This window comes from Lissotriton vulgaris, chromosome 12 (genome assembly GCF_964263255.1).
Source record: "Lissotriton vulgaris chromosome 12, aLisVul1.2, whole genome shotgun sequence".
NCBI classification, from domain to species: Eukaryota; Metazoa; Chordata; class Amphibia; order Caudata; family Salamandridae; genus Lissotriton; species Lissotriton vulgaris.
Window position 1 is genome coordinate 601,337,278 of NC_141700.1, and position 20,823 is coordinate 601,358,100.

The 20,823-nt window shown below is 43.9% G+C and overlaps 1 protein-coding gene across 4 annotated transcripts; it reads right to left on the reverse strand.

Annotated features, from left to right (window-relative positions):
- Positions 1-3,657: 3,657 nt before the first annotated feature.
- LOC147677819 (carbohydrate sulfotransferase 5-like) lies at positions 3,658-19,074 on the reverse strand. Of its 4 annotated transcripts, none has more exons than XM_086945474.1 (2): positions 18,475-19,074; positions 3,658-8,797 (listed from the first exon to the last, which is right to left on the reverse strand). In XM_086945474.1, the coding sequence occupies exon 2, from the start codon at positions 8,794-8,796 to the stop codon at positions 7,630-7,632; it is 1,167 nt and encodes a 388-aa protein (XP_086801600.1). In that variant the 5' UTR covers position 8,797; positions 18,475-19,074; the 3' UTR covers positions 3,658-7,629. The 4 variants fall into 4 exon arrangements, with proteins under 4 accessions (XP_086801600.1, XP_086801599.1, XP_086801601.1 ...); XM_086945473.1 differs by having other exon boundaries at positions 18,528-18,992; XM_086945475.1 differs by having other exon boundaries at positions 18,682-18,914.
- Between the last annotated feature and the right edge of the window lie 1,749 nt (positions 19,075-20,823).

Sequence of the window (20,823 nt, forward strand, 5' to 3'; positions counted from 1 at the left end):
TTTTAGTAGATTTCTCTCTAGATGTAATTCTGAAGCTTATAATGTATAATGTAGTGAAAGCACTACAGATTATAATGTATAATGCAGTGAAAGCACTACAGATTTTCCATTACACCCTTCTGACCTATCTAATGTTATAAGCCTACACTAGGTCAGCAGCAATCCTTGCAGAGCCCTTTCTGCGCCAGGCCACATGTGCGCAATTACTGGACTGTGCAAGATGGTAGTCTCACGGATGAGGCCCTCATGTGAGCGTACATGTGAGTGCACCCATGTTCACTTGTAACTAACCCAGTGCCCCTTACCCTAGCTGTGCTGCTGCAGCCTTATCTTAAAAGGTGGACACTGGCTGTACAAATATTCGGTCCAACTACCATGAAATTACCATGTGCGAGACTAGGGCTGTGAGACTCACCCACGGTAAAGGTCCATAAACTGGGTGATCAAAAGTAAAAAATACTGGTGGACTTAATGGGCAGAACCCATCTACAACACAGACCATCATGCAGAGGACCGTCTAGGGCACCCTGACAAAGCCCCAGACCTGCACACCACAAAGGGGCAAAACATTTTGGTTGTTCTACTGCTGTTCTACCGCATATGGTGATTGCAGAGAACCATCAGCTACAAAAAGATGTAACTCACATGTTATATCAATGGTAGTATTTATTTATTTATTGAATGTGTTCATATGCCTCAGTACGTTTGTGAAAAGTGATAATGTGTCATCAGATAGTGTCATACAGGTGTGCACGTTTGAAACATGTTACAAATTACAGTTTAGAGACTGACTGGAAGCTGACAGTAAATCGGATAATTCTATAAAATGTAGAAGGTTAATGGAACTTTAGTGAGAAGATGCAGGGATTCTCTCTGTCCTGGTCAGGACATATAATTTGTGTTGTATATTTGTTGCTCAGAACCGAGTTATTAGTTGTATATTTTGTGTCTTTCATGGAGTGTCTTCTGGAGAATCTGAGCCAAAACACCCCACTGCTGCCTTCCAGTTGTTGTACTCTCCACACTCTACAGATGAAACATCCAACTGGCCTTGTCAGGTGTACCAACAAGTTTACCATGAGACTCCATTTACAAATAATTTTTAAACCCAGAAAAAACAAGTATTCTCCTGTGCTCAGGCAAACTGACAATGGCCAGTCGTCTGCTTACTCCCAGGTGCCAACCAAAGTTTAGAAATGCCCACCACCTGTACTCTTTAACTGTTATGTTTCCCATTTGTCGTGACCTGCCAGTCATGTCACATACACACACACACAAACATACCACTGTACAAGGAGGTGACCAGTTCATCTGGAGAAGTGTGGCTCACTGGTTAGAGCGGCAGTCCCTGATGCTGAGGTCTGGCCTGGGACCAGGGTTCAATTCCCGCCTCGGCTGGTGTCGGCGGATCTTGGGCTCATAATTCCTCGGACCTGATTTCTCACCTCGGTGCCTACTCTGAGCATGATCGATTTACAAAAGGGGGTGGTGATGAACAGAGTGTCTGAATTGAGCAGACCACTCTTACCCAGTCCAAAGATCAGGGCTTGATCCATCACCGTTATTTATCTCACTGCCCCATCCCAGCTCAGAACCTGGCTATATGCAAATCAGTCTGTCCCTGGCCCAGTGCATCATGGGAACAGGGCAGACTAAACTACCAAGCCAATTCTTTACCAGAAAGGAGACAAGCTACCGGGGACCGGTTTCTGGCATTTCAGCCTCTTCGGCCCGGCTTGCTTGAATCCTGATGGAGCAGTGAGAAAGGGACTCATGTCTGAGTATACCCTGCCACACCTATAGTGGCCAAAATCGATTTACAAAAGGGGGTGGTGATGAACAGAGTGTCTGAATTGAGCAGACCACTCTTACCCAGTCCAAAGATCAGGGCTTGATCCATCACCGTTATTTATCTCACTGCCCCATCCCAGCTCAGAACCTGGCTATATGCAAATCAGTCTGTCCCTGGCCCAGTGCATCATGGGAACAGGGCAGACTAAACTACCAAGCCAATTCTTTACCAGAAAGGAGACAAGCTACCGGGGACCGGTTTCTGGCATTTCAGCCTCTTCGGCCCGGCTTGCTTGAATCCTGATGGAGCAGTGAGAAAGGGACTCATGTCTGAGTATACCCTGCCACACCTATAGGGTATACTCTGAGCATGAGTCCCATGCTGCAACTCTGGGCAATAGCTTTCTTAGTCTCCACAACGGCCCCCAACAGCGCTAGGGATGATTGGTTGCACCCCGGGGATGCCCAGGAGTGGACATTTCATGGGGAAAAACCAGGAAGGGTTATTATTATTATTATTATTATAGTTAAGTTTGTAAAGCGCTCAGCTACCCGTAGGTTTCCCGGCGCTGAAACCAAAAAGATGAGAAGGGAGAGGCAGAAGAAAGGGTTCACTAGCGGTATGAGTACAGCGCCACGACACAACGGTTCCCTAGCGGTATGAGTACAGCGCCAGGACACAACGGACTCCGGAGTATCAGTGCGCTTTACAAATACGTCTACATTACATCTGATGCAAGGACTGGAGTGCTCAAAATTTAATGTTCAAAAAGATAAGGTTATTTCTTCTTCTTCCACTGAGCATAACATTGCTGTGCCCAAATCTCCTCTGATCAGGCTGTGCCACCACTTCATCAGAGCTGATCCGTCTCCAATACCTGCACTGACTCCTGATCATGATCACCTTCAATAACCGTGTGAGGGCATCTTTTGCAACAAATCATGCCATATGAGGTGGAGGAACAGTAACAGGAGGGGGATGCTTAAGTATGCTTAAGGTCTACAGTTCTAGGGTCAACCCTGTCAGTGTCCCAATGTACCATGTACCAGCTAGACTTGGAGTCACTCAGGGTGATAATGGCATCAATCTTGGGTCACCTAGAGCGCAATATTGACCATCCTCACGCCATACTGCTGGTGAAAGAATGAACAGGTCAACATTTCTGCACAGTTGGGTCGATCAGGCTTATAGTCGTCATGGGATGTAGTATGCCGCAGCACAAGTTTTAGAAATCCTCGCCCAAATCATCAGTGCACGTTGAATACAAATAATCCTTCTTCCCAGTGATATATAGACTTTCAGTGCTGTGAAGGATACATTTTTTCAAATGACAATTTTTTCTAATGTAAATGGCGCCATCAACTACTCTTATATCACACTCCCACCTCCCAAGACCAAGGAACATGTATTTAGAAACTGCTTCATGCAGTACTCCCTGATTGCCCTATTGTCAGGCATAAGGATCTATGGACATCCTCTGGTTACGGCTAATTTTCTGTGTCCACCACTATGCAATGGTCATGTGAAATACCCATACACAGAACTTTATACACAGAGTCGGTGAAATTAATTATGGAGAAAAAAGGTGGGATGGGTCAAATTATTTTTCAGGAGTACCAGTCGGGTCAGGGGTTACTGGGATTCCATTGCTACAATCAGAGCCTTTTACAACTGGAGGTCTTTAGCTTTGCCCTACTGTTGGACCCAAAACGGAGACCACGTATACCCATTTACCACTTATCCCTCACGGTAGCAAAATTAACCAGTCCAAGGGTTACTCAAGAAAGTGCTGATGGGCAAAAGCTCAGAACTCATCGGAACATATATTAGTAGTTAATAGATTAATGCACAGCCACTGCTTTTCCGAATAAGAAAAAGTGCTTTACTTTTACATACAATGCAATGAAGTAGATTAAAATTTACAGTTTGACTTCTAACCCCCTAGACCCTTTCCACTCTGAAGAGCACTGTACACACAGAGAACATTCATAGCTCTTCATGCAATAAATATAAAAATGTTCTATCATGTTGCACTAAAATATAGAGAGAAAGCAGGGATCGCTCGTCACTCTGACTTAAATGTACTGAGGCAAAGAGGGAAACCAAAGGGCAAAAGACTAGTGACAGGGAGAGAGAAATCAAGGACATAATAAATGGGAAAAGTCTGAAAGCAGAAGTGAAATGGGGCAAAACCACCTTGGATGACACTGGAGGGGTCGTGTGGCAGGGTACACATGAAGCAGGAAAGCAAGAAACAGGAATGAGGGTGAATTATGGAAAGCATGCTAGAAAGCGCAAGAAAATAGGAAATCAAAATCAATAAAAGAAAACAAAATGAGCAGACCATGTAAGAGTGAAACATATATCCAGAAACTGCAACAGCACAAACAGAGGAAACAAAAATTAAAGATACGCTAGAAATGAAATTCTAAACTCAATGGATGGACACATGAAAGAAGTGTAAGTATTGTAAAGACAAAATTAATGAGTTAGTTCAAATGAGTAGGTCTCAGTTGCTTTACTTCATGCTTTTACTTCTCATTTCTTCGATAAACAAATTTATATTCTATTTCTTGCAGGTGCAACAGGTTACATTGGAAACTGAAACAAGGCTGCTGGTGGGGCTACAATGCCTTCATGAATCCATCCTCTGCCACCCCAAACTACTTACTCCATATTAACTTCTCTTTTCTTACTTTGTTTTGTCTTCACTTCTCTTGTTATATTTGAGTTTTTCCCCTGTAGCCCCCCTTTTCTTTCATCCTTTCTTATTTTGTCTTTTTTAATTCCCGCCTTTTTAGATATTGTTCTTTTCTATCAGTGGGAGTAGAGACCACCCATTGTTTACCATTGGTTGACTTCATTGTCACTCTCATGTTCTTGCTTCTTATTGGTCAGATGCTGTAGGCTTCCTTCCGCTTCATGTGTTTGGCCAACCCCTTTAGCATGGACGCATTACGTGTGACTTTTCACTGCTCATTTCATTGTACACTATTTTTTTCCTTGTTTAAGCACTATACCAGACTGTGTGTTTTTCATTTGGCTCCCTCGTGTACTTCTCCCTCATAAGTGTTCATCCCTGTCTAAGTTGGCTTTCACCCACCCACCTTCCTCCCGTTGTTTGTTTTGCCTTGTCCTCAACCTTCTTCTCATTGACCATATTGCCCTGCTTACCATCCTCCCTCTGGTTGTCCATGTTGGCATGCATTGTCCGTGTTTCCCTGCCTCCACCCGTTCTCCCTTTGTTCGTGTGCCCTGGCCCCATCCTCCCCGGTTGTCCATACTACCCTGGTCCCACTCTCCCTTTTTGTTCTCCGTGATGGCCTGCTACCACCCTCCCTCCCATTGTCCGTGTACCCTCACACTGCTGTGCTACATGTCTAATAAAAAGCATTGACAAAGCCAACACTTGGCATAGGCTAGACCGTTTGGCCTTGACACTGCTTGTTTCCTTCTGGAGCATGTTTCTGGAGTCCATTTCTTTCACATAATTCTCTACTTTGGCTACTTTTTTTTCTTTTCTATATTGCCTCTGTTTTTCTGACAGTTGGAACCCTCGAAACCCCTCTTTTTTCTTCTACTCCTGTTGAATTATCTTTCACTGAATCTTTCCTCCCATATGTTGCAGTTGTTTTTGAATTTTTTTTACTGTGAAATTTTAATATTTTAAATGTTGTCTATGAGAAGCATAGGCGTCGTAAACCACCCACTTTAGCAGCTACAGCGGGGGTGCAACATGGCAGACAAAGGTGCATAATTAACACAAAAAGGTGGGAAGGTGAGTGAGTGGCTGGGTGGATGGGGTGAAAGGCTGGATGGAAAGTTTGGTTGAAAGGGTGGATTATGGATAGATGGATGAGTGAAAGGAAGGATTTAAGGATGGGTGAGTGAAAGAATGGATGAATGAGTGAAAGGGACAATAGATGATGGCTGGGTGAAAGGGTGAAGGATGGATGAAAGAAAGGGTTAGATGAATGTATGGATGGTTGAATAAGTGAAAGGATGGATGGATGAGTAAAAGTGTAAATGGATGAATAGATGTGTGAGTGAAATGGTGGATGGATGGGTGGCTGAAAAGTTGGATGATCGATGTATGACCGAATGAGTGAAAGGATGGATGTAAGGATGGATGAGTGAAAGGCTGAATGGATGCATGGATGCTTGAAAGGATGGACTGATGAGAGAAAGGATGGATGATGAGTGAGTGAAAGCATGGATCAATGAGACAAAGAGTAAATGGATGGATCAATGAGTGGAAGGATGGATGTACTGAGTGAAAAGATTGGTGGATTGATGAGTGAATGGATGGATGAGTGAATGGATGGATGAGTGAAAGAATGGACGGATGAGAGAAAGGGAGATTAGATGGATGGCTGGATGAAAGGGTGGATAGATGGATGAGCGAGAAGGTGGATGGATGGTAAGTGAGTGAAAGGATGGGTGGGTGTGTGAAAGGGTAAATGGATGGATGGATTGATGGATGTGCAAGTGAAAAGGTGGATGCATAGACGCATGGCTGAATGAGTGAAAGGATGGATGAGTGAAAGGCAACAAGGATGGATCAATGATGGATGGTTGGATGGATGAGTGAAAGGGTACATAAATAGGTGAGTGAAAGGATGGTTAGATGGATGGATGGATGGATGGATGATGAGAGAAAGGCTGGTTGGATGATGAGCGAAAGCATGGATCGATGAGTTAAAAGGTAAATGGATAGATAGATGAGTGGGTTACGGAGTGAAACGGTAGATGGATGGATGAAAGAATGGATGAGTGAAATATTGGATGAATGAGTGAACAGGAGTGTACTTGAATGGTTGGATGAAAGGGTGGACAGATGAATGAGTGAAAGGATGGATGGGTGGCTGAGTGAAGCTGTGAATGAATAGATGAGTGAAAGGGTGGATGAGGGATATATGGAGTGAAAGGGTGGATGGATGAGTGAAACGGAGGATGGATGAGCGAAAGGATGGCGGGATGGATGACTGAAAGAATGGATGGATAAGTAAAAGGATGGACATGTTTGATGGATAACTTTGGAGATAGATGGATAGGTTTGAGGACGGATCGATGAGTGAATGGATGAGCTAAAGGATGGCTGGATGGATTACTGAATAAATGGATGAATGAATGGGGATGTATGAGTGAAAGAATGGACAGGTTTGATGGATAGGTTTGAAGATAGATGGATAGGTTTGAAAATGGATGGGCGGAAGGATGGATGAAAGACTGAATGGCTGACAGAATGTAACAGTAAAATTATGAATATCAGAAGGTGAATGGAAGGATGAAAAGGTGAATGGGTAGATCCTCCGATGGAAGAGACAAGCAAGCTTTTCTGGGGAGGGTCGTGATTACTTGCTTTGCTTGTTTGGTGCCATCATAAGAGCTTTGGTACAAAGTGGCCGATCTTTTTATTTTCTGGCTACCCCCTTGTTGAGAAGTATAATTTTCGAAGTGCTGAATTTCAAAGTGATAAATTTCAAGTACTGAGGTAATTGTGTTAGAGTGTAAACAGTTGCATCTATTTACTAGGTGCCAATTGAAGGAACATCCCTTTGTTCAGTAGAGGGTGAATCTTTGGGGCAGTGCTACCTCTGAAAACAAGGCTCTGGAACTTCAGAAATGGGTAAGTCTTGTCTAAGTCACCATTACTCGGTTTGATGGATGCTGTTAATGCATTAAGCAGAAAGGGAAAACATGGACTTATCCAGGCAGCAGCCGACTCGTGATTACATTGACTATTGTGTTTGAGCACCAGTTGCAGTCATTTAGCAATCAGACATGACAGGTCCACACAGCTCCTCCACAACCTATTTGTGAATCCATGGTGAACTTCAAAGACCTCCTAAATTAGTTCTCGGCCCGGTAAATAATAAATCAGATGACATATTTTTCTGCTCGATCTCGGAATTAGCCAACTGATAGCCAAGTAGATCCATAGCTTTTTTACAAATTCTTTGTACGCGCTCAATTTTCTCAAATGGAACAACGTTTCTCCAGGCCTTAGAGACCATTAGGGCATTGCGAGAGGTGATGATGAATTTCCTGCCCGACCCATTGCCGTGGGTCAGTTTATAGAGCCACATCTTCAGCTTGGGTGTACATTTGAGGCCTGTGAACGCATACATCTGCTCAGCTATCTCTAATGGGTTTTTCACAATGTCCTCATAGCGCACCATCATATATCGGTTTCTCAGGTGACTGGGGAGGGCTTGAGTTGCTACTTTATAGATCTGGATGTGGCTTTTGCAAATCTCATCCATAATTTGGAAGATTGCATCACTCTTATTGTTATTTTTCAGTCCCACCATTATGTTGCTGTCACGGGTCAGTTCTTTTTTTATTTTCTCGCGAGAATGAAACACCGCCCTGGGGTCTCTGATCAAGTGTATGATTTTGAGGTTGAGCGAGGGGTCAACAAGGAGTGGGTTGAGCACATTTAGGTCAAAGAAGCGAACTTCTTTGAGTACAACATGGCTGTAAGTCTTGCATGCTTGCTCCACCCGGTCAAATGGGTAATGACGACAAAGGGCCTTGCACTGCAATTGAGAGATGATGTCAGTGCGATTGAAGGAATCGCAAGCTGGAGGTGAGCACAGGGCACGGCTGGTCTCCCACTGGAATAAGCTGGATATTTTCTTTGTTGCCGACATATAGACATCGAACACTGACATGTCACAGAGGAAGACGGACCGGACCAGATCCCGCACAGCCATCTGCAGAACTTTGGCCCTGTTCTGGTTCATACTCGCCCAGACATGCCAAGCTGGCTCCATCAAGTAGAAGACATCTGGGTGCTGGCTGAAAAATTGGCCAGCAAAGGAAGACCCTGACCTCCAGGAGGAGATGATGAGGACATGTGTCTTCTCCGGCACCTTTTCCATGGAAGGAGACTTGCGGTGCAGCAGGTACATGAAGGAAACAAACGTCACAGCCTGAGAAACAGCCAAGCCCACAGCAAGGAATCTGGCGAAGCTTTTCGTGATTTTAGCAGCCATCATCCTAAAAAAAAAGTGAAACAAGATTTCATGAGCTGTGCCAACTAACGTGTCACGTTCTTAAACAACTCATGTTGCTAGTTTAGTCGAACAGAATAGGATAGCTGATGAGGACTTGCTGATGCTCATTTTGAGTACCACTGCCATACCTTGTCCAAAACTGAACATGCAATCTGTTCTTCAAATATGTTTCCATTACAGACATGGTATTACAAGAAGCAGCATGTGCCACGTGAATACAGCTGATGTGTCACACTGTTGCAGCCACACCCCTGGACGGCTTCCTTCAACTTCTCCCTACCAGACCTATCTTAAGTCATTTTCTCTCTCCCAAGTGCCTCTCAACGCACCTAGTACTGGTTGCACTGAGCCTTTCCCAAAACAACAGCAGGGCAATTTAATGTGAACTTTATTTGCCCTAGTCGAAATTCTAGTTTTCTTCATTACTTTTGTGCAGGATTTTCTCCCTTGACCGCAGCCATAGTTTCTTCAGCAGTCAGTGGCAAAAGAAAGAAGTGGGCAGTGTGGGGGTCCCAGCTGTGGTGCACTGGCCCAGCACTACATTATTTGTATTTATTTATTTTCGTGTTTTATAGAGCGCAAACTTGACCCGTGAGGGTATCAGAGCCCTTTACATGGTATACAAGGTCTACAAACCAACATAAAATGCTGAAAAATACTAACACATCTTACCCTTACTCGTACATGTAAATGATTACAATCATAGTTAGAAACAGTAAAAACAGCGGCCCTCATATTCTTTGCGGGATAATTAATGATCAGGGGAGGCGGCAATAGCCTTGGCTTCTTTCGGGAGTGATAGGCTTAGATTCGTCAGGCAAAAGCTGGTGGGTGAGGGCAGGGATTAGACAAGGAATTTACCCATAAGGAAGATTTTGGCCTCCTTCTTGAAGCATACGAGAGAAGGGAATTTTCTGATGTCGGGTGGGAAAGAGTTCCAAATTTTTGGTGCGGCCCCAGTGAACGCCCTATTGTAGGTTCTTTTTTTCTGAAAAAAAGCAGATTGGAGTAAGAGGTTTCTGGCGGACCGGGAATTTCTGCTTCCTCCAGATACCACTCGTTTTGGTCTTTGCATTAGATTAGCAGACGGCACTGCAGATCAAGAGTGAGGTTTATTATAGGATATCAATGCTATTTATATTATGCGCCTACTGCCTCTACTGCTGGAGACTCCAGGGTGGTGTATGTCGGTGAAAGGAGTGGTAGTAGGCGTTAAATGGCTGGTTGGGCTCAAGCCCTATAAGGCCTGCAGGGCCGAGCTATATCTAATGCATATTTTACACAGGTGGTTGCAGATGGTCACAACCACCACTCTTTATGGGGATCAGGTTCCAGGTGCCCTACTCAACGACCCAGATGAAGCCTGCACACTTGCCCACACTTGCCGGTCTATTTCGTGTACTCACCTGTTTCTTCTTTGACTCTCCTAACCAGGCTCCAACCTCTAAACATTTTTCTCAAAATTCCTCCTCGCCCTTCGCCAGGGCTTTAAGTGAGCCGGGTCTCACCGGGTCTGAGCGCCTGCAGTTTTTTTAAGGGGGCCTCAAAACGGGTCTCTATCTGGCTCCGTTTTGTGCCCTGGTAGAGGCGGTCCCTTTATTTCCGGACTCCAGTACCAGCAGGCACATTGACCTGCCCGTACTCATACAGCTCTTCTCAATAGTGGAGACGTTACGGCATGACATCATGCCAGGTGAGCGTTGTATGGGAAGGGGAAAACTTTAAAGAGTTGTTTTCTCTTTGGATTTCCCTTCTCTTTTTGAAACTCGGGAGCAGCAACATTGTCATGGTGTCACCAGGGCTTTAAGTGGAAGCTTTTTCAATATTCTATACAAGCCAAAGTTGCTGCCTATTTATCTTATGCAACTAACAACCATTGACAAAGCCAATAGTCCTGCCTTGTTGTAGGTATGATGTTACTTGTTGTATCATATATCTGGATGCAATGACAGAAACAGCAAAACAGGCGGCACACTATGCAGTAAGCACAGATTTTTAGTTTATGTGTTTTTAAGCCATGCCCTTAATTACATTGGCCACGCCCCTTTGAGAGACCCCCCAGTTTTTTCATCCCACTTAAAGCCATGCCCTTCGCCTTGTGGCACCTGCCGCAATCACCAAACTTCAACTCTCCATCTAGCATACTGTTCCCCAAAAACAGACTATGGCACCTACAAGCAAATTATACCTACATCAGTCACAACACCTCACTTTAACTTCCTCCCCTACAAGCACCCTGATGTCCATCAACATCTGCAAGTGTCCCTCAAGCCTCGTTGCATCGCCCTCTCTAACATCTCCACACTTCACCCTCTACATCCTCAGCAGAGGATCACTGACAGAATATCGAGGAACAAAATATCGACCTGCCAAAATATCGTGGAAAAAATATAGAATGCCAGAATATCGACTTCCTATCTTCAAACAGGTAAGTACAAAAATATCGACTCCAAAATATCGTTGTAAAAAAATATAGACAGTCAAAATATCGAATTCTTTAAATGTCTTAAAAGTAATTTAAAAGTAGTATATGAATTTAAACATACTTAAAATACTTAAATAAACTTAAAATTAATAAATAATTAATGTAACTTACATTTTTTTAAAATAATTTTAATACAATATTATTAACAAAATATATACAATATTTTCAACGTAGGATAGCGAGAGGGTTAAATTTACTATTACCACTCCAGTGAGTGCAATAGTAGAAAAAACATTGGATAGCGTAGGGGTAAAAATTACTATTCCCACTCCAGAGAGTGCAACAGTAGGGAAAACGTTGATAGCGTAGTGCTAAAATTTACTATTCCCACTCCTAAGAGAGCAACAGTAGGAAAGTATTGGATAGCCTAGGGGTAAAAATTACTATTCCCACTCCAGTGAGTGCAACAGTAGGGAAAGCATTGGATAGCGTAGGGGTTAAAATTACTATTCCCACTCCAATGAGTGCAACAATACGGAAAACGTTGGATAGCGGGAGAGTAAAAATTACTATTCCCACTCAAATAAGTGCAACAGTAGGAAAAACGTTGATAGCGTAGTGGTAAAATTTACTATTCCCACTCCAGAGAGTGCAACAGTAGGGAAAGTATTGCATAGCGTAGGGGTAAAAATTACTATTCCCACTCCAGTGAGTGCAACAGTAGGAAAAGCGTTGGATAGCGTAGGGGTAAAAATTACTATTCCCACTCCACTGAGTGCAACAGTAGGGAAAGCGTTGGATAGCGTAGGGGTAAAAATTACTATTCCCACTCCAGCGAGTGCAACAGTAGGGAAAGCGTTGGATAGCGTAGGGGTTAAAATTACTATTCCCACTCCAGTGAGTGCAACAGTAGGGAAAGCGCTGGATAGCGTAGGGGTTAAAATTACTATTCCCACTCCAGTGAGTGCAACAGTAGGGAAAGCGCTGGATAGCATAGGGATAAAAATTACTATTCCCACTCCAATGAGTGCAACAGTAGGGAAAGCGTTGGATAGCATAGGGGTAATAATTACTATTCCCATTCCAGTGAGTGCAACAGTAGGGAAAGCGTTGGATAGCGTAGGGGTTAAAAGTACTATTCCCACTCCAGTGAGTGCAACAGTAGGGAAAGCACTCATAGCGTAGGGGTTAAAATTATTATTCCCACTCCAGTGAGTGCAACAGTAGGGAAAGTGCTGGATAGCGTAGGGATAAAAATTACTATTCCCACTCCAATGAGTGCATCAGTAGGGGAAGCGTTGGATAGTGTAGGGGTAAAAATTACTATTCCCACTCCAGTGAGTGCAACAGTAGGGAAAGCGTTGGATAGCGTAGCAGTTAAAAGTACTATTCCCACTCCAGTGAGTGCAACAGTAGGGAAAGCGCTGGATAGCGTAAGGGTAAAAATTACTATTCCCACTCCAAAGTGTGCAACAGTAGGGAAAGTGTTGGATAGCGTAGGGGTAACAATTACTATTCCCACTCCAGTGAGTGCAACAGTAGGGAAAGCATTGGATAGCCTAGGGGTAAAAATTACTATTCCCACTCCAGAGAGTGCAACAGTAGGGAAAGCATTGGATAGCATAGAGGTAAAAATTACTATTCCGACTCCAGAGAGTGCAACAGTAGGGAAAGCATTGGATAGCGTAGGGGTAAAAATTACTATTCCCACTCCAGAGAGTGCAACAGTAGGGAAAGCATTGGATAGCGTAGATGTAGAAATTACTATTCCCACTCCAGAGAGTGCAAAAGTAGGGAAAGCGTTGGATAGCGTAGGGGTAAAAATTACTATTCCCACTCCAGAGAGTGCAACAGTAGGGAAAGCGATGGATAGCGTAGGGGTAAAAAATACTATTTCCACTCCAGAGAGTGCAACAGTAGGGAAAGATAATACTTCATTTATGAATGAAAATTATTTAAATAGTATTATCAATAATTAATTGTTTCAATAATTAATATTTTTTTATAATAAATTAATCAATTACAAATACAAATACCAAATATTTTTTTTTAAATTACCTAATACAAAGTATTTAACAATTAACAATATATTAATTAACAATTACAAATTATTAATAAATGAATACAACAAAAACCAATACATAAATTAAACAATGTTATTATTTATAATTAAATTACTTCCCAACTTATTCCCCTGTAAACCCACAACCCACTACTGAAAAGAAATTAAAATATTTAATATAATTAAGATTTAATCAATTAATTAAAATTACCATTTATATTTTTATTACTTACCAATTATAAATTATTTAACTGATTTACCAATTATATTTTAATGAATTACCAATTAATCAATCAATTAAAATTAATTACCAATTACATTTCAATTAATCATTATTTAAATATTAAATCAAAATAAATTCCAATAAATAAATTAACACATTTAATTATTTTTATTTAAATTACTTCCCACCATATTCCCCGATAAACTCACAACCCGCTACAGAAAATAAATTATTATAATCAACATAATTATCAATTAACCAATTAATTAAAATTAATTACCAATTTTATTTTAATTATTTACCAATTAATAATTAATTAACAATTAATTACAAATGTACACCAATAAATAAATTAACATATTTAAATAATTATGATTAAATTACTTCCCACCCTATTCCCCTATAAACCCACAACCCGCTACAGAAAATAAATTTATATAATTAACATAATTATCAATTATTCAATTAATTAAAATGAATTACCAATTACATTTTAATGAATTAACAATTAATAAATAATTAACAATTAATTCAAAATAAATACCAATAAATAAATTAACATATTTAATGAATTATAATTAAATTACTTCCCACCCTATTCCCCTATAAACCCACACCCGCTACTGATTTATATTACGCAAAAAGAAATACCATAAAATTAATTATTTAAAATAAATTATAAATTAAATATACACTTTTCAGACATATAGTAACATAAAAAACCCTTTAAATAATTAATATTCACTTACTTACCTATAATTCGATATTTTTGTTGTCTATATTCTGTCCATTCGATATTTTGTCCATTCTATATTTTGGAATCGATATTAATGTAAATCGATTAAAAAAACTCGATATTTTGACTGTATACCCTCAGCATAAGTTACTCTAACCTCTCCACTGAATCCCTTTAGCCTTCCCATGCCTGCTTCTCTAACCAGTGCTTAATTTGAGCCGGTTAATTTCCGGTGCACTGCACCAGCCCTTAATTATCAACACCAGCGCTTGACAGTCTTCCATAAGGTGGCACAGTCTGGTTAATTTAGAGAGGACCACATCAACAGTTAAATAATAATTAAATCTACATTAAAAATGACTTGTGCATGCCACCCAAGCCATTCTTAAAGCTTTGGGGGCCCGAAATAGTTCGAATTGTCACACTTGTAGCAACGTGATGGTTAGTAGTTGTGTTGTTACTATAATTGGCAGCATAGTAGGGGCGATGTGTGGTGCAAACTTCAGCGGCCTCCTGACGAGAGCACTGATGCAGAGGTCTGGCCCGGGACCAGGGTTCAATTCCCGCCTCGGCGGGTCTTGGGCTCAATTTCCCCGGACCTGATAATTCTCGCCTCGGTGCCTATTCCAATCATGGAGTCCCACTCTGCAACTCTGGGCAATAGCTTGCTTAATCTCCACAACGGCCCCCACAACGCTAAGGATGCCTGGACTCCACCTTGGGGGTTCCCAGGAGTGGACGCCTCACAGGGAAAGCCAGGATGGGTTCCACAGCGGTATTCGCACAAGCGCCTTGAGACCCTTGCGGGTGAGTATTGCGCTATACAAGTTACTTATTTACATTTATTTTTTTACATTTCTCTAACCCATCCATTCCTTCTGCTCCAGGGCTTTCACTCCTTCCCCCATATCCCCTCAGTGGCGGCCAACTCCACATCCAAAGCCACAGCTGCCTATCTAACCCCTCAACCCCTCCCCTTGAGCCTCTACACCGGCCACACCTGCTTCTCTATTCCCTTCACAGCTCCTCTGTAAGTAATCTCATCCAACCCATCAACCCTGCCCCACTTCTTCCCCCAACCCTATATCTGCCCCCACCAAATCGGCTCCTCTTCTCCTCCCATCCCTATGCATCACCATGTGACTGTGCCACAAGTGCCCCTCTGTCCCTGCCCAAAACCTCTCTTGCAAGTCCCTGATATCTATCCCTTCACACCTGCTCCCATGCACTGCCTGGCAAAACCTCCCCATATGCTGTGGCCACCACAGCTTCCTGGCTGTCAGGCTCTCGTCTACCCTTGTCTTTTGTACATGGCTGGAACTCACCTGCAGTAGCACAGCACAGTTGTAGATCTTTTCTCGAGATTGCCTATTATCATCATGTCATAAGGAGATGTTATCTCAAGGACTTTCCTCTCACTTTCCAAACTTTTTTTCGTCAGAAGCAGGAGTGAATTTGCGGTGAAGCCCTTCACATAAACAAACAATAGACTCCCAGAACCTGTAGTCAATGGCACTCTGTAGTCCGGAAACCCAGGCGAACGCACAGCCTTCAGCTACTCTTTGGGAAAGTTCATCTGTGGGTGCAGGGGCACTCCGGACCAGACATACATTTGTTGCAAAGGCTCCAGACAGCTCTTAGAAACAGACAATCTCAGTTCCGTCTCCGAGCACCATAGTTTGCTGTGACTTGCTGGTTGTAACTCCTGGCGCAGAAGCCCTGGATTCCTGCAGGTGCTCTGGCGATTCAACCCAGGGCGAAAGTGCTCTTGGAAACAGCCACTTATGTCTTGTGACTTTACCTTCACCCCAGTAGTTGTTGGAACCAACACTCCATTTTTGGTAATGCTCTGACCTGAATTTATGGCACCCAGTTGCAGCAGTTAATATCTGGTGATGGTCAGTCTTGAACTCAGGTTCTCTCTCAACTTGTTGATGCTCAGTCCAGAAATCCTGGGGGTCTCACTCATCGAAATGCATCTATGTGATGATCAGTCTTGAACTCAGGGTCATACACCCAGCAATTGATCTCTGGTGATGCTCAGTCCCGAACTCTTTGGCTGTCAGTCCTAGGAGTTCATCTCTGGTGGCGCGCAGTCCTGAACTGACGTTCTCTTAGAGGAAGCAAGTGATGTGTGGTATGCTCAGATCTGAAGCGTAAAATGTCAGCCTCAGCAGTTAATCTCTGGTTTGAATGACTCTGATGTCCCGCAGAAATGCCTGGTTGGTTCAGGCATGTTTTCCCAGGATTGGTGACCCGTTCTATCGATTCATTTATTTAAAGAGCGTCGTCGCTTGAAACAAAACACATCATCTATCACCGGGCCTGCTGCTCACTGAACCAGGCCTCAGCATAATGCACCAGCAGGGCACAATGCTGGCACACCCTGAGCACATAGAGCCGGAGGTGGCAACAGCTGCCTGTCCCAGGCCAAGGACAGCCAGACAGGAAGTGGGCCACTGCCAACCTTCACTAAAGGGTTGGGCTGGCCACAGAAGTCACAGGGAAACTTGGGAACCCCTTCAAGAGCCGGGGAGGTTGGATGGGCAGAGATATTGGCTCAGGGGTTAGAGGTGGCAGACCCGGAAGCTGAGATCGGCCCTGGACCAGGGTTCAATTCCCCGCCTCGGTGGGTCTTGGGCTAAAAAATTCCACGGATTCAATCATTCTCGCTCCGGTGCCTTCTCGACTCACGGGTTCACACTCTGCGACTCTGGGCAATAGCTTGCTTAATCTCCACAACGGCCCCTCGCGGCGGGATGCCTGGCTTTCACCTTGTGGATACCCTGCCGGGGTTATCTCACAGGGGAATACCAGGACGGGTTCCCTAAGCAAGCGCCGGGAAACCCACTGCGGGTAGCTGTGCGCTATACAAGTTCAAAACATTTACATTTACATTTACATATTATCAGCCCATCCCACCACTTCATAGAAATATTATTTTTAGGGGGCCCGCCACTGTTGCTGTTGAACCATGGGTTTGTCGAATATCAAGGCTGCCTAGTTTTTGTTTCACCACCTGCCCCTTTCTTTTACCACGCTACATGTGGCGTCTCTTTAGCTCACTCTTGCAGGTTCTTGATCATCCCAGCTTTCTCCCCTTGGCACATCTTTCCGTTCTTCCTTGCTCACTTTTCTGCCTTTGTAACTCTTGCTCTGGTTCAAGTGGGTTGAATGAAGTCTGATGATGAAAAATAATCCTGTTTCCCAAATATTAATGTGAGTGCCTGCAACCACCTGTACAATGTAAGCACTGACACCGCCCCACCCGCAGAATGCAGCACACACGAAAAAAGCAAAACCGGGAGAAATAAAAACATTTCTCCTCATTGTGCCAATCAACGCCTGCTTTTGCATGGCGTTAGTTTTGGACAAAGCCTCAGATTTACACATCCTAGTAAATCAGGGTGAGTGTAAAAAGAACAATGGGTGTTGGAGTGGAAAACCCACAGTAACACCCATTGAACACCCCTTTCACGCAGAAAACTGCACAAATCTGTACCATATTTAGAGAGCGGGGTTAAGCCATGCAAAGTGGCTTAACGCCACTCTGTAAAAATGGCGCAGCAAAAAAAGTGATGTTCCAGTGGCACAATCCCCGTGTAAATATGCCCCCAAGTTTATTAGGACTATTATCCATAAAACATTCTAAAACAATAAAAACACCTGCACAGTATAACATTGACCTAAAGCACGCCAGCCCCTCCCACGAACGTGGCACCCTACTAAACCAATGTAGGGATTTAAGATGAATTGTTTGTCCCCATTTTAAATTGCATGCCTGCAGTGCCCACAGCAGAGCTGGGCCTTGCTCATACAGCGGCCTGGGCGAAACACAATTTGGTGCCTCCCTCCCATTGGCCATCTTGAATTGTCATTGTGTTGGGAAAATTATGGGTTTCTGGAAGGTGAGGGGACAAAGAGAAATGATAAAAACACAATTCATAGCAATAGTTAACACTTTTCTTTGGAGCCAGGCTGGAGGGGGGCTGCTGCAGGCTGCTCTGGTGCCCTGGGCGTAGGCCCAGCTCGCCCATGCCTAACGCCCCCAGTTCCTCCTGAAGGGGGTTGGACCTGCTTGCTTGGGTGGTCCAGTATGAAAACATCTGACAGGGGATACTTTTCAGCGCCCTTCTAGGTTGTCTATTGCTTACAAAGTCGTGATTATGACATTTTTATAAACTATTCATCACACAACTGAGCACCTACTTTACCTCAATTCGGAGTTTCCACTTATACTTTAAAGTTGAAGATGAAAGGTGCTTACAGTCCATCCATATCATTTGACAGCAGAAAAAGACACCCTGGCTCGTGCAGTCTGCAAATGTACCCTGCATGCTCTTTTCTGAGTGGCCTTCCTGGTGTCCGGCATTACTCTTGCGCCCCCGGGCCTGTTTCCACTCTTTCTGTGCACAGCTCACCTCTCCCTCCCTCTTCTGAAAGGGTGATGTTCCAGTTCCCGACGGGGAACAGTCCTTTGCAGTCTCACTCGGTCAGCCTGTGCCAGCGAATATTTCCCTGGCCCTCCACCTTGAGCCGTTCTCACCACCTCGCAGCTCGCACTCTCCTGCACACGCAGAACAGGTGAGTGATGCGCCGCGCCAGGCCAGACCTCCCTTCCCGCTCGCGCACACGCGGAACAGGTGAGTGATGCGTCAGGCCTCCCTTGCCGCTCGCGCACACGCGGAGCAGGGGAGTGAAGCGTCAGACCTCCCTTGCCGCTCGCGCACACACACAAGCCTCTGAATGGCGCAGTGACGCGCAGTCTCTCAGGTGAGACCCAACATACGCGATGTGTTGGCAGTTCGTTGTGGGGCTCTAGCTCGCAGGAGAACCGTGGCATTAGTCACCTCTCCCACGCCCCCATCTAATAGTATATTCCTCGCACTGACTTTGTTTGCAAAGGCATTCATTGTTCGCGTTACAGGACAGCAGGACATCGGCGTTTCCTTGTCGGCTGTAAATGATTATCTTAGTGAAATCTGCTTCCCTTCCTATACGTGTGTTGTGTGGTCCATGGAGCAGCTGTTACACAGCCGACCTTGTCTGGCTGTAAACCATTGCGGAAAAGGTGTTCCCTTCCTCTCTTTGAAGAATATGTTCTCTTTTGTTGCATGCTATTGCCCACCATCTGTTGACTGTTGCTGATCCTTCCAGGCTCCACTCGGTCCGAATATTCATTCATAATATGCATACATATTTCGTAATATTTGCATATCTTTCCTCCTTTTTTTTAATGCTGCCTGTGGTTATCAATCCAAACTTCTAAAGCTGTCCCAGTATGGCGGCACTCCAGGCCTTCCCAATAATGTTTTGGGATTAAATAACATGTATACAGGGGCGTAACACAGGCCCCCGCGGTACTGGGGGGCTACCGAGCTGCAGGGGGGCCCCCAGCACAGTATCCACGCCTGAGAGCTCCAGATTAAGTCCGAAGCGGGGCCCCTCCGTGCAACTTGCAGGCCCCCCCCCCTCAACTTTCGTTATCCCACTGCGTGGATAATCGGGTGCACCTGTCATACCTGGGCACCTGGACTACTTGCACTGTTCGCACACTCGACACATTACAAAAACCCACTCCCATAGTTCAAAGACGCGCAACAGCGACTAGGATGAGGGATAATCATAGCCAAGGTAAATAAAAGGGTGACGTTCAGGGCTTCTCAGCTAAGACAAGAAGAAGGCAAATATATTATGCTTCATTTTACACAAAACATCCCTTGATGCCTGCAGTAATTGCTGGGACTCTAGTATCTTAGTGTTAATCACCTTTGCACTAACCTTGACTGCTAAGAGTGCTTTTTTCATGAGCTGGAACAGGTGCTGTCTAAATTAGGTAGTGAGGGCCTCTTCTTCAGTGTACTGTGCCTGCCCTTGAAATAATATGGCTGTCCATGCATAAGTTACTGCTGTAACAAGTTATGTCATTGGACCATTACATCACTTCTGGATCCATGGGTCATTCATTTGGGCTTCCTCGCATTGCCCACGCGCACCGCTCACTTTGACACATTTAGTTCATAAGGATGTGACTTTGACACATTTGGTTAATGAGGACGTAACTTTTGGCACATTTGGTTTATGAGTACGTGACTTTGACACATTTGGTTCATGAGGATGTGACTTTGACACATTTGGTTCATGAGGATGTGACTTTGATCCTTTCTGTTCATGAGTTTGTGACTTTGATCCTTTTTGTTCATGAGGATGTGACTTTGACACATTTGGTTCACGAGGATGTGACTTTGACACAAATGGCTCATGAGGATATGACTTTGATCCTTTTTGTTCATGAGTATGTGACTTTGATCCTTTTTGTTCATGAGGATGTGACTTTGACCCTTTTTGTTCATAAGGACGTGACTTTGACACATTTGGTTCACGAGGATGTGACTTTGACACATATGGCTCATGGGGATGTGACTTTGACACATTTGGTTCATGAGGATGGGACTTTGACACATTTGGTTCAAGAGGATGTGACTTTGATCCTTTTTTAGTTCATGAGTATGTGACTTTGATCCTTTTTGTTCATGAGGATGTGACTTTGATCCTTTTTGTTC

Coding starts and splice junctions, on each gene's coding strand:
- LOC147677819 (XM_086945472.1), bottom strand. CDS start 15,641: ATGATGATAATAGGCAATCTCGAGAAAAGATCTACAACTGTGCTGTGC. Junction 8,798..15,585: donor ACTGTGCTGTGCTACTGCAG/GTGAGTTCCAGC, acceptor CTTTTTTTTTAG/GATGATGGCTGCTAAAATCA.